Source organism: Muntiacus reevesi, chromosome 5 (assembly GCF_963930625.1).
Source record: "Muntiacus reevesi chromosome 5, mMunRee1.1, whole genome shotgun sequence".
NCBI classification, from domain to species: domain Eukaryota; kingdom Metazoa; phylum Chordata; class Mammalia; order Artiodactyla; family Cervidae; genus Muntiacus; species Muntiacus reevesi.
In genome coordinates, this window is record NC_089253.1 from 23,176,403 (window position 1) to 23,198,080 (window position 21,678).

Genomic DNA, 21,678 nt, shown 5'->3' on the forward strand with positions numbered 1-21,678 from the left:
AAGCTGGTGCTCTGGGACAACCCAGAGGGTTAGGGTGGGTAGGGAGGTGGGAGAGGGGTTCAAGATAGGAGAACACATGTGCACCCATGGCTGAGTCATGTCAATGTATGGCAAAAACCACCACAATATTGTAAAGTAATTAACCTCCAATTAAAACAAAATAAATTATTTTTTTAATTTAAAGAAATAAATAAATAGATTCCTAACCCTATACTTCAGATTCTCAACACAGGAATTTGGATATTAAAGTCTCCCTCACATGATTCTGACCCTTTTCAGTGCTGGGAAATAACTGCTGCCCTTTGTTACAGACCCAAACCCGTAAGAAAAGTGTAGGTTCACCACCAGCTATCTAGCTACAAAACAAGAAATAGCATTAAATGAGAGCTAGTTTGGAGCAGAGACACTGTGGCAAATTTCTGTCGATTCTTGGACACATGGAAAAATCATAGAACATGAAAAAATCACATGTATGTATATAGATATATGCACTTACTTTTACACGTGTGTAAGTTATCACTGTAAAAATTATGTCACATTTTTGTTTTGAATATTTATCATGCACAAAAGGGTTGAAGCCAGTCTACAGCAAATACCTGTGAATTTACCACCCACCTTAAATAAAATGTTATCACTATAGTTGAAGCCTTCTGGATACCCATCCCTAATAAAATCCCATTTCTTCCTCTTAGAAGTTAAACTAGCCTGAATTTAAGCTATCATTCCCATGTCTATCTTTTCACACATCAGTTCTGTTCAGTTGCTCAGTTGTGTCCAACTCTTTGCAACCCCATGGACTGCAGCATACCAGGTCTTCACTGTCCATCACCAACCCCTGGAGCTTACTCAAACTCATGCCCATTGAGTCAGTGATGCCATCCAACCATGAATGTATAAATAAGCAATATATAGGATTGTTTTGCATTTTAAACATATAAATGATTTAATACCATAATTTTCTTCCACACTGTGCTTTTTCATTCAACATTATGTTTGCAATTCATCAATTTTTATTCAATTTCTAAGATTTTAATGCTTACCACAATTTAAATATTCTAATGATGGATAGCTTGGTTTGTCTTTAAGTTTTTGAAATTTAAAAAAAAAATGCTCCTGTGATAATGCTTGTACATATCTCCTTGGGTACATGAGTTTCTTTAATAGAGAAACATGGAAAGAAGAGTTTGTTCAGTGTTTATACCTAGAAGTTGGGTTCCTGTGTCATAAGTTATGCATATCTTCAATTTTATAAAAAAATCTCCCTAATTGCTCTCCTGAGCTTTTCTACCAGTTCAAATTTCCACTACAGTGAACACATGACAACTATCTCTTTCACACTTCACACTGTTGGGTTTTTTTTTCCTTTTCGTTAGAATGATGGCTAAGAAATGTGGGTGTGTGCTCAGTCACCGCCCACTCTTTGCGGCCTCATAAACTGTAGCCCGCCAGGCTCCACTCTCCATGGAATTTTCCAGGCAAGAATATCGAAATGAGTTGCCATTTCCTACTCCAGGGGATCTTCAGAATCAGGGATCTAAACCACATCTCCTACATTGACAGGCAGATTCTGTACCACTCTGTCACCTGGGAATCCTAGCTAAGAAATAGTATCTCCTAATGGTATCTCCCAATAGTTATCTCCAAGATAACTACTGAAATGGAATTCTTTTTAATATATCCATTTGCTTCCACTTTGGGGGACTGCCTTTTATATATATTTTGCTAGATTTCTTATTGAGTTATGAGAGTGTTGATTTATAGCATTTCTTTAATGAATATTATTCAATATTTTTTTGCTAACTGATCATTGTTGCCAAGATTATCTTTCATGAACAGATCTTTTTATTCTATATATTAAACTTAACAATATTTCCTTTAATGGTTTTGTATTTTTTGATCTTAACAAATTGTTCTCTACTTCAACAACATGAAGATTTGCTTCTATTTGTCTTCAAAAAACTTTTAAAGTTTTACTGTTTAGATACTTAAGTTAATTCTAAAAGTTAATTGTTTTTTGGATATGGTATGCAAATAAACATTTAAAACTTTTCCTGTCACTATACACAAAAATCAATCAATTTATATATATATGAAATATTTAGTTAACTGAGTTTCCTAAACATTTATCAATGAATACATCCTCTAATCCTGTATCTGATACGCCATTTCAAGTTTCCAAGTTGCCATATATAATGGAACAGTATCTTTCTGACTTCTCCATCTGTTCTATTGACTCATATGCCAATTCTTGCACTATAAGATTCCTGTGAGTTTATTATAAGCCTTTACATCTAAAATCACAAGTCCCTCTTCCTTTTTCTTCTTCAGAACTGTCTTCATTATTCTTGTTCTTTAATCCTCCATAGGGCTTCCCCAGAGGCTCAGACAGTAAAGAATCTTTGCCGCCTGCAATGTAGGAGTCCCAGTTTGATCTCTGAGTCAGGAAGATTCCCTGGAGAAGGGAATGGCTACCCACTCCAGTATCCTCGTCTTGAGAATTCCATGGACAGAGGAGCCTGGTATGTTATAGTCCATGGGATTACAGAGTTGGACACAACTGAGGAAAATAACACTTTGATTTTTCTTCTTTCTTCAATCTTCTATATATATTTTAAAATCAGTTTTAAAATCCATCAAAAAAAAAAATCCTGTTGGAAATTTATTACAAGTTAACTGAATCTCCAGATCAGTTTGGGAAGAACTGCGTTTACTATTTAAAACCTTCTTCTCCAGGAACATGGTATATCTCTTCCAATTTAGATGTTCTTTAATATAGTTTTAAATAGAATTTTGTAATTTGCTTCATAACTATAATGCATATATTTGATTTTGTTTGTTCTTAAGTACCTATACATTGTTATTATAAACAAAATATTATATCTAATTGCATTTTTGTTGTTGTTCCTGCTGCAAATTTCGCTCAGTAATGCAGCTGACTTTGTTTTTTGATTTTGTATTTACTCAAATAAAGTGAAAACTTTTGTTCATACAAAAAGAGTATCCAAAAAAAACCAACGGAAGTGTTCAGTCCTTCTGAACTCTCTTGGCAATTCTAATAACTCATGAATCCAATTTTTGTAGACTATTACATACTTTGTGAATAAGTATATTTTTCTTTTTCATAATCCTAAAGGTTTTAACTTACTTTGCTGGTAAGGACCTACAGTAAAGTGTTGAAAAGAAACATGGTAACAGAGAATCCTACATGATTTCTGACTTCAGCAGGAAATCTTCTTAATATTTAAACCATAAGTGTGATGTTTCTATGTATGTTTTCTTCATGTACTTTTTTATCAACTTAATGTTTTCTTCTATTCTGATTCTGTTAAGAATTTTTTTGTCATGAATCAGTATTGAATTTTATGTAGTGTTTTTTTCTGCCTCTTGAGATAACCAGAGATGAACAAATATTCTGATGATGAAAACAAATTTACATTATTGATTGAAATAACCAACAGGTACTCTCCCTCTCTCTTTCACACACACACACACACACACACACACACACACACACACATACAGATACACTCACTTTGCTAATATTTTGTTTAAACATGTTAATCTGTGTTCAAAAGTAAATTAGCTTGTACAATTTCTTGTGCAGTTCTTGCCTAGTTTACAAATTGAAGTAACTCTATCATAAAATGAGATGGGTAGTGTTTTCATTTCTTTTCTCCTCTGGAAGAGTTTATATAAAACAAGAGATGTTTCCTTGGGTGTAATTACAGCTCCCTTGTATTACTGTATGAACCCAGTACTTATTTGGTGGAAAGACATTGTAGACTGCAAAAACAGTCACAGCCCTTTGCTCTTTGCTGGTACCATGCTCTGTGTAATGAGAATTTGTAGCATATCTCATCAAAAGGCAGAGTCCATTTCCCATACTCTTAAATCTGGCCTTGCAACTTGCTTTGGCCAGTAAAAGGCAGAAAAATAATGTGCAAGTTTCAAGTGCAGGCTTCAAAAGGCCGTTCAAAGTTTTGCTCCAGCTCTAGAAACCCTTATCAGCAATCATGTTAACAAAACTGAGCTATACTATAACATGTAGCAGAGATAAACCAAACTAAACATTCTAGAACAGTCAGCCCCTAGAAAACCTAATAGCTGACCAAAGATGCCACATGTGAACCCACTGAGAATGTATGAACCAGTCAGCAAAGCCCAGCCCAAATTGCCAATGTACAAAATTTTGAACTGCACGAATGGTTGCTGTTTCAAGCTGCTAAGCTTCCATTTTTTATGCATCAAAAGCTAACTGATACAATATAAAGATTTTAAAACATAAATTTTTTATGATGTTAATGGTTTCAAGACTATCTGGGTTTTTCATTTCTTAAATCTATTTTGATAATGTATTATTAAGGAATTATTCATTTTTCTCTAGTTTTCTATTTCATTGGCACAAAACTGTTAATAATTAATTACTATTGGTTTATTTTCATAGTGTTTTTTGTGTGCATTTGTTTTTCACATTGGTTTTTATACCTTCTCCCATTTTCTTCTTGCTCAAACTTCCAGATGTTTAGCCTGAGTTATTCTTTTCTGAAAAGGTTACCTTTTTTTCTCTAGCTATTATTAAGATCTTCTCTGTGCCCTTGGGTGTTCTGCTATTCTGCCAATACATCTAGATTTGGCTTTCTATCTATTCTCAGTTGTGTAACAGATTATCAAAATGATCCAAAATTCTTCCATTCCTTGTATCCATATCCCTGCAATGTTATATTGCAGAATAGTTCAAGAGATGAAGTCTATTTATTTACCCCTTGCTACTAGATTTGGTCAGATGACTTTCTTTGGGCAATAAATTATTAGCAAATGTGATCAAGCAGAGTCTTAAAATGCACTAGAATTCTAAGACTTCCTCTATTCTATTTGAAATTTTTAAATTTCCATGTGAATAAACTGGAGTAGACTCCACCTGGGGAAGAATAGCAGTAGTACACCAGTCAACAGTCAGCCTACCACCAGAGTTGTGAAGAAGACATCTATTGACCAATCAACTGATCACAGACATATCAGAGCGCTCAGCAGATTACCAGCATACCCTGACTAAACCAGAAAGATCATCCCATCAACCCAAAGAATTATGAACTGAATAAAATGACTTGTTTAAGCTTCTAGGTTTTCTGAGTGACTTTTTACACAGCAAGAGCTTACACTTCGATTGTACTGTGTTTTCTAAAATAAGAGTTGATGTCTTATCAACTTTGCAATACCCTTACCTATCATATTTTTGTTGAGGTTCAGGTGCTAAGTTCTCTCTGACTCTTGGTGACCCCATGGACTACAAAACATCAGGCTTCCTTGTCCTTCACCATCTCTTGGAGCTTTCTCAAACTCACGTCCATTGAGTCCATGATGCCATCTAACATCTCATCTTCTATACTCCCTTCTCCCCTGCCCTCAGTCTTTCCCATCATCAGGGTATTTTCCAGTGAGTAATCTATTCTCAACAGGTGGCTAAAGGATTGGAGCTTCAGCATCAGTTCTTCCAGTGAATATTCAGGGTTGATTTCCTTTAGGATTGACTGGTTTGATCTACTTGCAGTACAGGGGACTCTCACGAGTCTTCTCCAGAACAATCCAAAAGCAGCAGTTCTTTAGCGCTCAACCTTCTTGATGGTCCAATGCTCACATTCATACATGGCTACTGGAAAAACCACAACTTTGACTAAGACAGACCTTTGTTGGCAAAGTAATGCCTCTGCTTTTTAATACGTTGTCTAGATTTGTCATAGCTTTTTGTCCAAAGAGGAAGTGCCTAGTGTGTATAAGTGTATACATACTTCCATAAATATTTGAAAACGCCAAAAGATAATGGGAGAAAGGAGTTATGGGCACTATTAGAAGTATGATGAATCACTCATAGAGAGAGGAAAACAACAGAATGACAAAGACTAGAGATCTTGTGAAGAAAAATTGGAGATACCAAAGGAGCATTTCATGCAAAGATGGGCACAATAAAGGACAGAAACTGCAAGGACATAACCAAAGCAAAAGAGACTAAGAAGCAATGCCAAGAATAATCTAAAAAATATACAAGAAAGTTCTTAATCACCTGGATACCCATGATGGTGTGGTCACTCACCTAGGGGCAGACAATCCTGGAATGCAAATTCAAGTGGGTCTAGGAAGCACTGTGCATGCTTAGTTGCTGTAAAGTCCAACTCTTTGTGACCCTTTGGACTGTAGCCTCCCAGGCTCCTATGTCCATGGGATTTTTCAGGCAAGAAACAGTGGACTGGGTTACCATTTCCTTCTCTAGGGGATCTTTCTGACCCAGGGACTGAACCTGTGTCTTCTGTGTCTCCTGCACTGTGGGCAGATTCTTTACCCACTGAGCCATCAAGGAAGTCATTACTATGAACAAAGTTAGTGGAGGTGATGGAACTCCAGCTGGCCTATTTTAAATCCTAAAGAATGATGCTGTTTAAAATGCTATACTGAATATGACAGCAAATTTGGAAACTCAGCAATGGCCACAGGACTGGAAAAGGTAATCCCAAAGAATGGCAATGCCAAAGAATGTTCAAACTACCATACAATCACACTCATTTCACTTGCTATAGCAAGGTAATGCTCAAAATCCTTCAAGCTAGGCTTCAACAGTGCATAAACTGAGGACTTTCAGATGTACAATCTGGATTTTAAAAAGGCAGATGAACCAGAGACCAAATTGCCAACATTTGCTGTATCATAGAAAAAGCAAGACAATTAAAGAAAAATATTTACCTCTGCCTCATATACACACTTAGACACAGTCAAATGCTGTGTGGATTGCAACAAACTGTGGAAAATCCTTAAAGAGATGGGTATACCAGATCACTTAACTGTCTCCTGAGAGATCTGTATGCAAATCAAGAAACAACAGTTAGTAGACTACTTCTGCCTATCCTTTCACTGAAGGGGTAGTCTTCAGTATCATGGCTTTATTTTACAAGTTTCTGTCCTAATTTTCAATCTTGCATGGAATCTAAGCCATTCCTCCATATCCCACACAGAATGTTGAAATTTAAGACTCCAAATGGAGCTCTTATATATTGGTAACGAGAGTTTAAAATAATATAGCCACTTTGAAAAGTAAATTGGCATTTTCTGACGATGTTACACATACATTTAACATTGTTGCTGTCTAGTACCTAAGTCGTGTCTAACTCTTCTCAGCCCCATGGACTGTATGTAGCCGACCAGGCTCCTCTGTCCATGGATTTCCCAGGCAAGAATACTGGAGTGGGTTACCATTTCCTTCTCCCAACCCAGGCATCAAACCTACATCTTGCATTGGCAGGCAGATTCTTTACCACTGAGTCACCAGGGAAGCCCTACCCTTAAGATACAGGCCAGCAATCCCACTCCAACATATTTACCCAAATGAAAATGAAAACTCTCTACTTTTTTTTCATAAATAGCCTGTATGCAACTGTTTTAGTAGCTTTATTCATAAATACTCAAAACAACCTAAATTCTCAAAAACTGATAAATTATAGTCATGCATACAATAGAATTGGAATGCAAGTCAGCAATAGAAAAGAATGAATCTTGATACACAAAATAGCATGGGTGAATCCCAACATATATACATACACATATAAATGATTCCATTTATAACAAATTCTGGGACAGGCAAAATTCTAGGAGAAGACAAGAAATCATTGATTCCTAGAGATTTAGGATAAGGAGAAGAATTGAACAAAGTGCAGTACAATGGAATTTCTGGAGGTTATCAACAATCCTTTATCTTAATTATGATGGTATACATGACTGTATAAAATTCCTAAAACTCAGAGAACCATAAATTTAAAGGGAAATTTATTTTATATAAATTATACCAAAATTTTCAAAAAAGGTAAAGGAAAAAAAGCCCAAGATCAAATGGTTTCATTGGTCTACCAAACATTTAAAGAAGAGTTAATGCCAGTCCTTCTCAAATTTTCAAGAAAAAGTAGAGGCAGAAACATGCTTAAACTTATTTTTCAAAGTTAGTATTACCCTGATACCAAAGCTAGAAAAGAAAACTACAGAAAAAGAAAACTATACACCAATATCCTTGATAAACCTAGATGCTGAGGGGGCGGTCCTAAGATGGCAGAGGAATAGGACAGGGAGACCACCTTCTCCCCCACAAAATCACCCAAAGATCAGTTGAATGTTGAGCAACTCCCAAAAAACAACTTCTGAATGGTAGCAGAGGACACCAGGCACCCAGAAGGGCAGCCATTCTCTTCAAAAGGCGGTAGGACAAAATATAAAAGACAAAAAGAGAGACAAAAGAGTTAGGGACAGAGACCCATCCTGGGGAGGGAGTCTGAAGGAGGAGAAGTTTCCAAACACCAGGAAACCCTCTCACCAATGGGTCTGTGGGGAGTTTTGGAATCTCAGAGGGCAACATAACCAGGAGGGAAAAAAACAAAAAACAAAACCCACAGAATACATGCCTTAACCAAAACTCCCAGCAGAGAAATACTCCAGACACTTGCATCTGCCACCAGCGGGCGGGGGAGGTGTGGGTTGCATGCTTAGGGTAAAGACTGGGCCTGAATGCCCTGAGGACAATCTGAAGGAGCTGTGAGATAGCAACCCAAACTGTGGGATAGCCTGAGAGAGGGAAAAAAGGAAAACAGTGAGAGAGAGAACTTTCCCACGAAAAGTTCTAACCTAAGGGGCAGAAACTGTCTGGCTCATGGAACAAAGGATTGAGCGAATACCAAAGGAGAGCTAGCTGGCCGCAGACCAGCCCATCCCCCTGCAAGCAACATCCAGAGCCAGAAGGTGAGAGGCAATCTCAGCCCCAGAGATGGCATCCTCCACCAAACTTTGAGCAGGCTCCCAGTTGCTAACCAAGTCTTCGTGGGATCCTGGACGGATGACATCTGCCAGGAGGGTTGCAGCCTGAGATCAGCCCCCCAGAGGAGACACACGGCACACCTGAGACGGTGCTCTTGCGGCGCACCCAGGAAACCGAGCAGCTGGGACCGGGGAGGTGATAGGACGCACTGCACACTTGGGACAGTGCACTCATCACGCACCTGGTCGCCTGAGCTCCTGGACCTGGGAAGGGCACAAAACGCAGGCCCAACCAGTCTGTGCCTTTGTGGGGTACCCGGGAACCTGAACCTGAGCAGCTTAGGTCTGGGAAGTGCATGCGACCCAGGGCCCGCTTTGGACAGTTCCCCTTCAGAGCAACCTGGAGCCTGAGCAGTGTAGACCAGGAAAGCACACACGCTGTGAGCCGGGGCAAACCCTGTGTGGTCCATACACTGCGTGCACTCCCCACACACGCCAGGGATATTTGATTGCAGTGTTCCTCCCTCCCTGCAGCACAACTGAACGAGTGAGCCTAAATAAGTGACCACCTTCACCCCCTTGTGTCAGGGCAGAAATTAGACACTGAAGAGACTTGCAAACAGAGGGAGCCAAAATAAACAAAGAAGAGGGAGTCACTCAGGAAGTGACAAGTGCAACAGATTAAAACCCTGTAGTTAACATTGACTAAGCATTGGAAGGGACCTATAGACCTTGAGAAGAAGTAAAAGCTTGAACAAGGGACTGTCTGAAACTGAACTGACCCCACACTGCCCTCAACAGCTCCAGAGAAATTCCTAGATATATTTTTACTATTATCATTTTTTATTTTTTTTATTTTTAAGTGCTTTATTACTCCTTTAATTTTCATTTTTATAACCTATTTTTATAATCTTCCAAAAAAGGACCCTATTTTTAAAGCAAATTTCACTTATATATATTTTTTGTAATTTCTGTGATTGATTTTATATTTTTAATATTGTATCTTTGAGAGTCTAACCTCTACTCTAGGTTTTTTAATCTTTGCTTTTTGATACTTGTTATCAATTTTGTACCTTTAAGAATCTAATGTTCAGTGTCCATTTTTACTTAGGGGTGTGATTACTGGCTTGACTGCTCTCTCCCCTTTTGACTCTCCCTTTTCTTCCCCAGGTCACCTTTACTTCCTCCTTCCTCCCCTTTCTCTTCTCTACTTAACTGTGTGAATCTCTCTGGGTATTCCAGGCTGTGGAGAACATTTAGGGAACTGCTTACTGGCTAGACTGGTCTCTCCCCTTTTGATTTCACCTCTTCTCCTCCCGGTCACTTCTATCTCCCTCCTCCCTCTTTCCTCTCCATGTAACTCTGTGAACCTCTCAGGGTGTTCCTCACTGTGGAGAATCTTTTCACCATTAACTTACATGATTTATCATCAGCGCTCTATGGATGAAGTTGTGAGGCTACTGTAAGAATAAGACTGAAAGTCAGAGGCAGGAGGCTTAAATCCAAACTTGAGAACACCAGACAACTCCTGACTCCGGGGAACATCAATCGACAAGAGTTCATCCAAAAGCCTCCATATCTACATTGAAACCAAGCTCCACCCAAGAGCCACTGAGTTCCAGAGCAAGACATACCAGGCTAATTCTCAAGCAACACAGGAACATAGCCCTAAGCACTAAAATACAGGCTGCCCAAAGTCACACCGAACCCACAGACACCTCAACACTCACTAATGAACACTTCCTTGCACCCCAGAGAGAAGAGATCCAGCTCCATCCACCAGAACACCAATGCAAGCTTCCCTAACCAGGAAACTTTGACAAGCCACTAGTCCAACCACATCCACAGGGAGCAACCTCCACAATAAGAGGAACCACAAACTTCCAGCACACAGAAAGGCCACCCCAAGCAGAGCAATCTAAACTAAATGAAAAAGCAGATAAATACTCAGTAGGTAAAGGAACATGATAAACGCCCACCAAACCAAACAAAAAAGGAGGAGATAGGGAGTCTACTTGAAAAAGAATTCAGAATAATGATAACAAAGATGGTCCAAAATCTTGAAAACAAAATGAGGTTACAGATAAAGAGATTAGAGAAAAGGATTGAGAAGACACAAGAAATGTTTAACAAGGATCTAGAAGAATTAAAAAAGAGTCAATCGATAGTGAATAATGCAATAACTGAGATCAAAAGCACTCTGAAGGGAACCAATAGTAGAATAACTGAGGCAGAAGAGAGGATAAGTGAGGTGGAAGACAGAATGGTGGAAATAAATGAAGCAGAGTGAAAAAAGAAAAAAGAATTAAAAGAAATGAGGACAACCTCAGAGACCTCTGGGACAATGTGAAATGCCCCAACATTTGAATCATAGGAGTCCCAGAAGAAGACAAAAAGAAAGGCCATGAGAAAATACTTGAGGTGATAATAGTTGAAAACTTCCCTAAAATGGGGAAGGAAACAGCCACCCAAGTCTAAGAAACCCCAAGAATCCCAAATAGGATAAACCCAAGGTGAAACACTCCAAGATACATATTAATCAAATTAACAAAGATCAAACACAAAGAACAAATATTAAAAGCAGCAAGGGAGAAACAACATATAACACACAAGAGGATTCCCATAAGGATAACAGCTGATCTATCAATAGAAACCCTCCAGGCCAGAAGGGAATGGCAGGACAAACTTCAAGTAATGAAAGAGAATAACCTACAACCCAGATTACTGTACCCAGCAAGGATCTCATTCAGATATGAAGGAGAATTCAAAAGCTTTACAAACAAGCAAAAGCTGAGAGAATTCAGCACCACCAAACCAGCTCTTCAACAAATGCTAAAGGATCTTCTCTAGACAGGAAACACAGAAAGGCTGTATGAACGTGAACCCAAAACAACAAAGCAAATGGCAACAGAACCATTCTTATTAATAATTACCTTAAATGTAAATGGGTTGAATGCCCCAATCAAGAGACAAGGACTGGCTGAATGGATACAAAAGCAAGACCCTTATATATGCTGCCTACAAGAGACCCACCTCAAAACAAGGGACACATACAGACTGAAAGAGAAGGACTGGAAAAAATTATTTCATGCAAACGGAGACCAAAAGAAAGCAGGAGTCACAATACTCATATCAGATAAAACAGACTTTGAAACAAAGGCCATGAAAAGAGACAAAGAAGAACACTACATAATGATTAAAGGATCAACCCAAGAAGAAGATATAACAATTATAAACATATATGCACCCAACACAGGAGCACTGCAATATGTAAGGCAAATGCTAGCAAGTATGAAGGGGGAAATTAACAGCAACACAATAATAGTGGGAGACTTTAATACCCCACTCACACCTATGGACAGATCAACTAAACAGAAAATTAGCAAGGAAACACAAACTTTATATGATACAATGGGCCAGTTAGACCTAATTGATAGCTATAGGATCTTTCACCCCCAAAAATGAATTTCACCCTTTTCTCAAGTACACACGGAACATTCTCCAGGATAGATCACATCCTGGGCCATAAATCTAGACTTGGTAAATTCAAAAAAATTGAAATCATTTCAAGCCTCTTTTCTGACCACAATGCGGTAAGATTAGGTGTCAACTATAGGGAAAAACTATTAAAAATACAAACATATGGAAGCTAAACCACATGCTTCTGAATGACCAACCAATCACAGAAGAAATCAAAAAAGAAATCAAAATATGCATAGAAATGAATGAAAATGAAAACACAACAACCCAGTTCCAATTACTATGGAATTCAGTAAAAGCAGTGCTGAGGGGAAGGGTCATAGCAATACAAGCTCACCTCAAGAAACAAGGGAAAAAACAAATAAATAACCTAACTTTAGACCCAAAGCAACTACAAAAAGAAGAAATGAAGAACTCCAGGGTTAGCGGAAAGAAAGAAATCATAAAAATTAGGGCAGAAATAAATGAAAAGGAAACAAAGGAGACCATAGCCAAAATCAACAAAGCTAAAAGCTGATTCTTTGAGAAGATAAATAAAATAGACAAACAGTTAGCCAGATTAATCAAGAAAAAGAGGGAGAAGAATAAAATCAACAAAATTAGAAATGAAAATGGAGAAATCACAAAAGAACACAGAAATACAAAGGATCATAAGAGACTACGATCAGCAACTATATACCAACAAGATGGACAACTTGGAAGAAATGGACAAATTCTTAGAAAAGTATAAATTTCCAAAACTGAACCAGGAAGAAACAGAAAAATCTTAACAGACCCATAACAAGCACAGAAATCAAAAACTGTAATTAGAAATCTTCAGCAAACAAAAGCCCAGGACCAGATGGCTTCACATGTGAATTCTACCAAAAATTTAGAGAAGAGCTAACACTTATCCTACTCAAACTCTTCCAGAAAATTGTAGAGGAAGGTAAACTGCCAAACTCACTCTATAAGGCCACCATCACTTTAATACCAAAACCTGACAAAGATGCCACAAAAAAAGAAAACTACAGGCCAATATCACTGATGAACATCCTTAACAAAAATCCTTAATGAAGTTCTAGCAAATAGAATCCAACAACATATTGAAAAGACCATACAACATGACCAATTGGGTTTTATCCCAGGGATGCCAGGATTCTTCAATATTTGCAAATCAATGTGATACACCACATTAACAAATTGAAAGATAAAAACCATATGATTATCTCAATAGATACAGAGAAAGCCTTTGACATTCAACTTCAAATTTCAACATCAATTTATGATAAAAGCCCTCCAGAAACCAGGCATAGAAGGAACATACCTGAACATAATAAAAGCTATATATGATAAACCCACAGAAAACATTATCATCGATGGTGAAAAAATTGAAATCATTTCCCCGAAAATCAGGAATGAGAAAAGGGTGCCCACACTCATCACTACTATTCAACATAGTTTTGGAAGTTTTAGACACAGCAACCAGAAAAGAAAAAGAAATAAAAGGAATCCAGATAGGAAAAGAAGAAGCAAAACTCTCACTGTTTGAAGATGACATGATCCTCTACATAGAAAACCCTAAAGACACCACCAGAAAATTACTAGAGCTAACCAATGAATATAGTCAAGTTGCAGGATGTAAAATTAACACACAGAAATCCCTTGCATTCCTATACACTAACAATGAGAAAACAGAGAAATCAAGGAAACAATTCCATTCACTATTGTGACAAAAAGAATAAAATACTTAGGAATAAATCTACCTAAAGAAACAAAAGACCTATATATAGAAAACTATAAAACACTGATGAAAGAAAGCAAAGAGGACACAAACAAATGGAGAAATATACCATGTTCATGGATCAGAAGTCAATATAGTGAAAATTAGTTTACTATCCAAAGCAATCTACAGGTTCAATGCAATCCCTATCAAGTTACCAACGATATTTTTCACAAAACTAGAACAAATAATTTCACAATTTGTATGGAAATACAAAAAACCTCAAATAGCCAAAGCAGTCTTAAGAAAGAAGAATAGAACTGAAGGAATCAACCTGCCTGACTTCACACTGTACTACAAAGCCACAGTCATCAAGACAGTATGGTACTGGCACAAAGACAGAAAATATCGATCAATGAAACAAATAGAAAGTCCAGAAATAAATCCACACACCTATGGACATCTTATCTTTGACAAAGGAGGCAAGAATATACAATGGAGAAAAGACAATCTCTTTAACAAGTGGTGCTGGGAAAACTGGTCGCCCACTTGTAAAAGAATGAAACTAGAACACTTTCTAACACCATACACAAAATAGACTCAAAATGGATTAAAGATCTAAACGTAAGACCAGAAGTTATAAAACTCCTGGAGTTCGAGAACATAGGCAAAACACTCTCCAACATAAATCACAGCAAGATCCTCTATGACCCACCTCCCAGAATATTGGAAATAAAAGCAAAAATAAACAAAAGGGACCTAATTAAACTTAAAACTTTTTCACAATGAAGGAAACTATAAGCAAAGTGAAAAGACCACCTTCAGAATGGGAGAAAGTAATAACAAACAAAGCAACTGACAAAGAATCTCAAAAATATACAAGCAGCTCATTCAGCTCAATTCCAGAAAAATAAATGACCCAATCAAAACATGGGCCAAAGAACTAAACAGACATTTCTCCAAAGAAGACATACAGATGGCTAACAAACATAGGAAAAGATGCTCAACATCACTCATTATCAGAGAAATGCAAATCAAAACCACAATGAGGTACCATTACACACCAGTCAGGATGGCTGCTATCCAAAAGTCTACAAGCAATAAATGCTGGAGAGGGTGTGGAGAAAAGGAACCGTCTTAAACTGTTGGTGGGAATGCAAATTAGCACAGCCACTACGGAGAACAGTGTGGAGGTTCCTTTAAAAACGGAAATAGAATTCCCATATGACCCAGCAATCCTACTACTGGGCATACACACCAAGGAAACCAGAATTGAAAGAGAGACGTGTACCCCAATGTTCATCACACCACTGTTTACAATAGCTAGGACATGGAAGCAACCTAGATGTCCATTGGCAGGTAAATGGATAAGAAAGCTGTGGTACATATACACCATGGAATATTATTCAGCCGTTAAAAAGAATTCATTTGAATCAGTTCTAATGAGATGGATGAAACTGGAGCCCATTATACAGAGTGAAGTAAGCCAGAAAGATAAAGAACATTACAGTATACTAACACATATATACGGAATTTAGATAGATGGTAGCGATAACCCTATATGCAAAACAGAAAAAGAGACACAGAAGTACAGAACAGACTTTTGAACTCTGGGGGAGAACGTGAGGGTGGGATGTTTTGAAAGAACAGCATGTATATTATCTATGGTGAAACAGACCACCAGTCCAGGTGGGATGCATGAGTCAAGTGCTCGGGCCTGGTGCACTGGGAGGACCCTGAGGAGTCGGGTGGAGAGGGAGGTGGGAGGGGGGATCGGGATGGGGAATACGTGTAACTATATGGCTGATTCATGTCAATGTATGACAAAACCCACTGAAATGTTGTGAAGTGATTGGCCTCCAACTAATAAAATAATATTTAAAAATAAAAAAAAAATAAAATAAATTAAAAAAAATTAAAAAAAAAAATTAAAAAAATAAATAAATAAAAAAAAAAAAACTGGAAATAGAATTCCCATATGACCCAGCAATTCTACTACTGGGCATACACACCAAGGAAACCAGAATTGAAAGAGAGACGTGTACCCCAATGTTCATCACACCACTGTTTACAATAGCTAGGACATGGAAGCAACCTAGATGTCCATTGGCAGGTAAATGGATAAGAAAACTGTGGTACATATACACAATGGAATATTACTCATCTATTAAAAAGAATGCATTTGAATAAGTTCTAATGAGGTGGATGAAACTGGAGCCTATTATACAGAGTGAAGTAAGTCAGAAAGAAAAACAGCAATTCAGTATATTAACACATATATATGGAATTTAGAAAGATGGTAACGACGACCCTATATGTGAGACAGCAAAAGAGACACAGACGTAAAGAACAGATTTTGGACTCTGTGGAAGAAGGTAAGGGTGGGATGATTTGAGAGAATAGTGCTGAAATATGTATATTACCATATATTGAAATAGATCACCATTCCAGGTTCAGTGTATGAGACAGGGTGCTCAGGGCCAGTGCACTGAGATTTCCCTAAGGGATATGATGGGGAGGGAGGTGGGTGGGGGGTTCAGGATGGGGGACATATGTACACCCATGGCTGATTCATGTCAATGTATGGCAAAAACTACTACAATATTGTAAAGTAATTAGCCTCCAATTAAATAAATTAATTAATTTTAAAAAAGACTAGATTGGGAAAAAAAATAGATGCTAAATCTCTTAAAATATTAGCAAATCAAATTTAAGACTACATTAAAAGAACATGCACCAAGATCAAGTGAGATTGATCCCTGGGATGCAAGGATGCTTCAAGTCATGCAAATCAATAATTGTGATATACCACATTAATGGAATGAAAGATAAAAATCATATGATCCTATCAATAGATGTAGAAAAAGCATCTAACAAAATGCAGTATCCTTTCATGATAGAAATACCCAAATTGGGCAAAGAAAGAACATAGTCCAACATAATAAAGGTCATAATAAACATCATACTCAACAATCAATGATTGAACACTCTTATTCAAAGATCAGGAATAAATACAGGGTGTCCATTCTCACCATTCCTAGTCAACATAGTACTTGAAGCCCTATATAGAGCAATCAGGCAAGAAAAAAGGGGGAAAAAAGTTTCCGAATTGGAAATGAAGAAGCAAAATGTAACTGCTTGTAGATATGATTTTATACACAGAAAACTCCAAAACTCCACCAAAAAACTTTTAGAACAAATCAATAAGTCTGTAAAATTGTAGGGTACATAACCAAAATATAAAAATCAGCTGCATTTCTATACACTGACAACAAAATACCCCCCCAAAAAATAAAACAACCTCACTAACAATAGCATCAAAACTAATAAAACACTTAGGAATAAATTTAAGGATATGAAAGATCTGTACACTGAAAACTACAAGACTGATTAAAAACCTGAAAAAGACACACACGAATGGAAACATATCCCATATTCATGGATCAGAATAATTACTACTGTTAAAATCCCTTACTACCCAAAATCATCTGTAGATTCAATGCAATCCCTATGTAAATCCAAAAGGCATTTTTCACAGATACTGAAAAAAATCCCCAAATTTGTCAAAGCCAAATAGGCATTGTAAGACCCCAAATAGCCAAGGTAACTCTGAGAAAGAACAAAGTTGGAGGTGCCATATTTTCTGATTTCAACTTGTACTATAAAGCTATAGTAATCAAATGGTATGATACTAGTCAAAAATAGATACATAATCCAATGAAACAGAATTGGGAACCCAAAAGTCAATCCTTGCATATATGGGTAACTAATATTTGCAAATCACAAAGCTGATAAGTGGTTAATATCTGAAATATGCAAAGAACTCATACAATGCAATAGCAAGAGAAAGTCTGACTTTAAAATGGGCAGAGGAACTGAATAGACATTCCTCCAAGGAAAACATACATTTATACCCCCAACAAAATAATTCTAAGAAGAAGATATGGTATGTATGTGTATGTGTACACATACAGAGTGGAATATTATTCAATCATGAGAAAAAATATCCTGCCATTTGCAACAACATGAATGGACCTTGAGGGCATTATATAAAGTGAAACAGGTCAGATAGAGAAATACAAATAATGCATGATATCACTTATATGTGGACTCTAAAAACCTGATTCATAGACACAGAGAGTAGAATGATAGTTGCCAGGGTTTAGGGGAAGTGGGGGGAATGGGCAGATGTTGGTCAAAGGATACCTTCCACTTATAATATGAATAAGTTCTGGGGATCTAATCACAGTATAGTGATCACAGCAAATAATACTGTACTATAAACTTGAAAGCTGCTGAGAGTAATCTTAAATGTTCTCACCATGAAAAAAGAAATCGTAATTATGTAATGTGATGGAAGTGTTAGACAACATTATGGTGGAAATCATTTTGCAATATATTACACATGTCAAACTGATGTACACCTTATACATAATGTTGTATGTCACTGACATCTCAATAAAGTTGGAATAGATAAGTAGATTAAAAGAAAAAAGGAATAAACTTAAATAGTTAATTCTTTGGTATTGGCAGACATCCCTTTGGTTTTCACTTCCCTTCATATATTTAGCCTCTAAGGAGCTCCCTTCTTGTAAGTGCAATGACAAATCTTAAAAGATTTTTGTTCTATTTTATCCAACATTTATAGGCATTTTGAAGCAAAAGGATTTCACAAATATCTAGTCTACCATATGGCCAGAAGCAAAATTCTGCCATTCTATTGAAGTACAAGACTATCTTAAAATTTCATGATGTTTTTTAACTTTTTCACTTCACTTTATCATTGAGTCCTGATGCTGCTATGAAGCACAATGATGCAGTTACTGTATTACCCTCTTCATAGACAGGAAAACCAAAATTGATGCAAGTTCAGTCATTTCTTATTTATCTAGACTAGACATCTACCCCAAAACTGAATTAATAAAGATTCTGAGAATGAAAAGGAACTTGAAGATTACCTTAAATCTCCCAGAAGTAGAGCGATAAGAAACAGTTTGAGGATTATTTACATTCTGGATCATCCACAGCTGACAGTAGAGTGAAGTGTGTGACCTTGGGCAATTCATTGAGGTCTTTGTCTAATCTCAAAACACCCACATCATAGAACTGCTGTGACAATTAAGTGAGTACATTCACATTAAGCACATAGAATAGCATGTTGCAAAAAGTAGAAGGTAGTGCTTACTTTGAATAAACCATGCTTTTGGTTGCGCTGACCAAGCCATAAATTGCTTCCAGGGGGCAGGTTGGTCTCAGGAGGGTCTATCACACGTTCATAAATCCTGTAGGAGCAAAGAGCACAGTTACCAATAAAGAGGTTCAAAGCAGAACCCAAAGGTACATGCATATCGTTGGAAGTGCTCATGGCATTTGCCGCTGGTACACAGATGGAGGCAATGTGGGGTACATTTTAGACAACAGGTAACAGAAACAGAGATCTGTTCCTGACAACACTTGAAAACATTATCTGGGCCCCTCCCAGCTTTCTATCTTGGCTCTTTTTCCAGAGGAAGAAGAAAGAGGGTAACATTTTTGCATGTCTACTCTGAGTAATGAATTTTATATAACCTCTGAGTAAAGTGGTTTTACCCATTTTTCAGGCAAGAATGTTGAGGTTCAGAGACCATAAAGAAGCCAACCAAGACAGCCAGAGAAGAGAAAAGTTGGGATGAGACTCTATCTGGCCTGGCTGTGAAGCCCATGCACCCTCCTCTATGCTCTACAACTCTCTGACAGCTTTATCCAGCTGCTACTTATTTCTACAGTAATCTCCCAGACCCCATTTAAACAACTGAGGAGCAGCTGCCCACATGATGATGAGCTTCCTCTACAAAATCAAATAAATAAAATCATCATCCAATGAACAAATATTTATTGAGCATTTCTTTATGCTTCAAGCTCCTTATAAGGCAACAGAAGATAGAGCAATAAACCAGACATACAAAGTCCTGTCCTCATAGAGTAAAAGGAAATTAGAATTATGCACGATAAGAAAAATCTTCGTGTGATATATGAAGACACAGAACTAATACAGAGAAAACAACCATCCCGGGATCTTTGCAGGCCCTGACAAAACCTACTGAACAAGCAAACTGTCTCAGTTACTCTGCCCTCCCAAGCTCCATGTTAGTCAATAACAAATCCTGAAATGTGTGCTTACAGTTCCTGCAAACACCAGCTGATCAAAGGCCTCATCTCACCTCTGGGAAGTATCTTCCAACACCTGAATATTGAGAAGGGAAAGGAAGAGCTTAACTAAGAGTTGAACCTGTCTCCTTAGATGCTCAGAAGAGGCTGAGCGTGGTGAGACTTAGGGACTTCCTCTTGCCAGAGGGTTCTGAATTTCTCCAGCATCTTTCAGTAGTAAAGTGCAGAAGAACTGGAGGGACTGTCCAGTTACATCAAGGCCAGTGAATTATTGCAAGGCTGATGCAGCTGGGATCTATCACACTGCAGCCTTATGCTTATCTTAGCCACATCATCCATTACTCTCCTATTTCCCAACAATATATACAAGGTATTCAATTGACAAAGCTCTAAATATATCAGTTCCTTCTCTACTAATTATCTTTCTGTTATAAATGAGGGCTCAAAACATAAGCAAGGTAAATAAGTTTCCCTAAAAAAGATAGTCTGTGTTTTCTCCACAACGATGCATCCTTCCTTTTTGTTAGCAAAAACCATTTGAGATGAAGCAATGTGTCAAAACTGCCTTAATACAAGATGCTATATACTTCCTTTAAGAAGTTTTCTTTCCTAATATTAGTGAAAAACTAGAAACAAGCCAAATTTACAACAACAGAGAAACGCATACATTATCAAGTAGATCAGCTTGATAGAATTTACTACAGTCATTAAGAGTGATAAATATGCAGGTTATGAAATATGGGAAAGTATATACAAAATAATTTTCACCAGAGGAAAGGGGAATGCAAGATTATTTATGTACTATGGAGATAATGATGCAAAAATTATATTCAATGTTGGTGAGTTTCAGAGGAGGCCAGAGAGAAATTAAAATCGCTATATTTAGGTGAAGAGACAGAGCATAATTTTCCATGAGGTGGTTTCACTAAATAGTTGAAAGTGTTGTCAACCTATTTATCTTAACCTTCATTTTAAACATCTGCATCTGTCATAGTCAGAACAGTTTTCCATCCAAATGCCTTCCTTTTGGTTTTCAAAATGCTAGAAGGTAAGCTCAACAGAGTAAAGGAGGGGGCTTTATCTAATGTTTACTAAGTGCATTAAAGAAGGAAAAATCAGAAAGATCAACTCCCTCTCCTGCTCTCTCTTCCACAAACATGGGCCTTCGAAACCCTTGAAGAAGCAAACATTTGAGGCCATTATCATAAACAGGTGGCAACACAAGGCACATGAGCCAAAGGAGCAAGCTGACTTCTGTGTCCTATAGTCCGATCAGGATCCGCTATTCATGCCAAGGGAAGTCTGCACGGCTGTCTTCCTGGAAGTCCCACCTATTCATCTGAATCAAAGAGCTCCAAGCAGCAGGCACAGTCCACAGATTGCATACAGGCCTAGCAAATGGACAGAGCTTAAAAACAGTATTAAACTGACATAAACACACACAGAGGTTATCTTCAGTTCAGTTGAGTCTCTCAGTCATGTCCGACTCTGCAGCCGCATGGACTGCAGCAAGCCACGCCTTCCTGTCCATCACCAACTCCTGGAGCTTGCTCAAAGTCATGCCC

General features: G+C 37.6%; 1 protein-coding gene across 2 annotated transcripts in view; it reads right to left on the reverse strand.

Moving 5' to 3' along the window:
- The window catches only part of NELL1 (neural EGFL like 1), a 994,502-nt gene that overhangs the window by 771,596 nt on the left and 201,228 nt on the right, over positions 1–21,678 (reverse strand). For both annotated transcript variants that reach the window (XM_065936472.1, XM_065936471.1), the window contains exon 5: positions 19,152–19,248. In XM_065936472.1, coding sequence (XP_065792544.1) covers positions 19,152–19,248 — 97 coding nt within the window. The remainder of the gene's footprint in view (positions 1–19,151; positions 19,249–21,678) is intronic.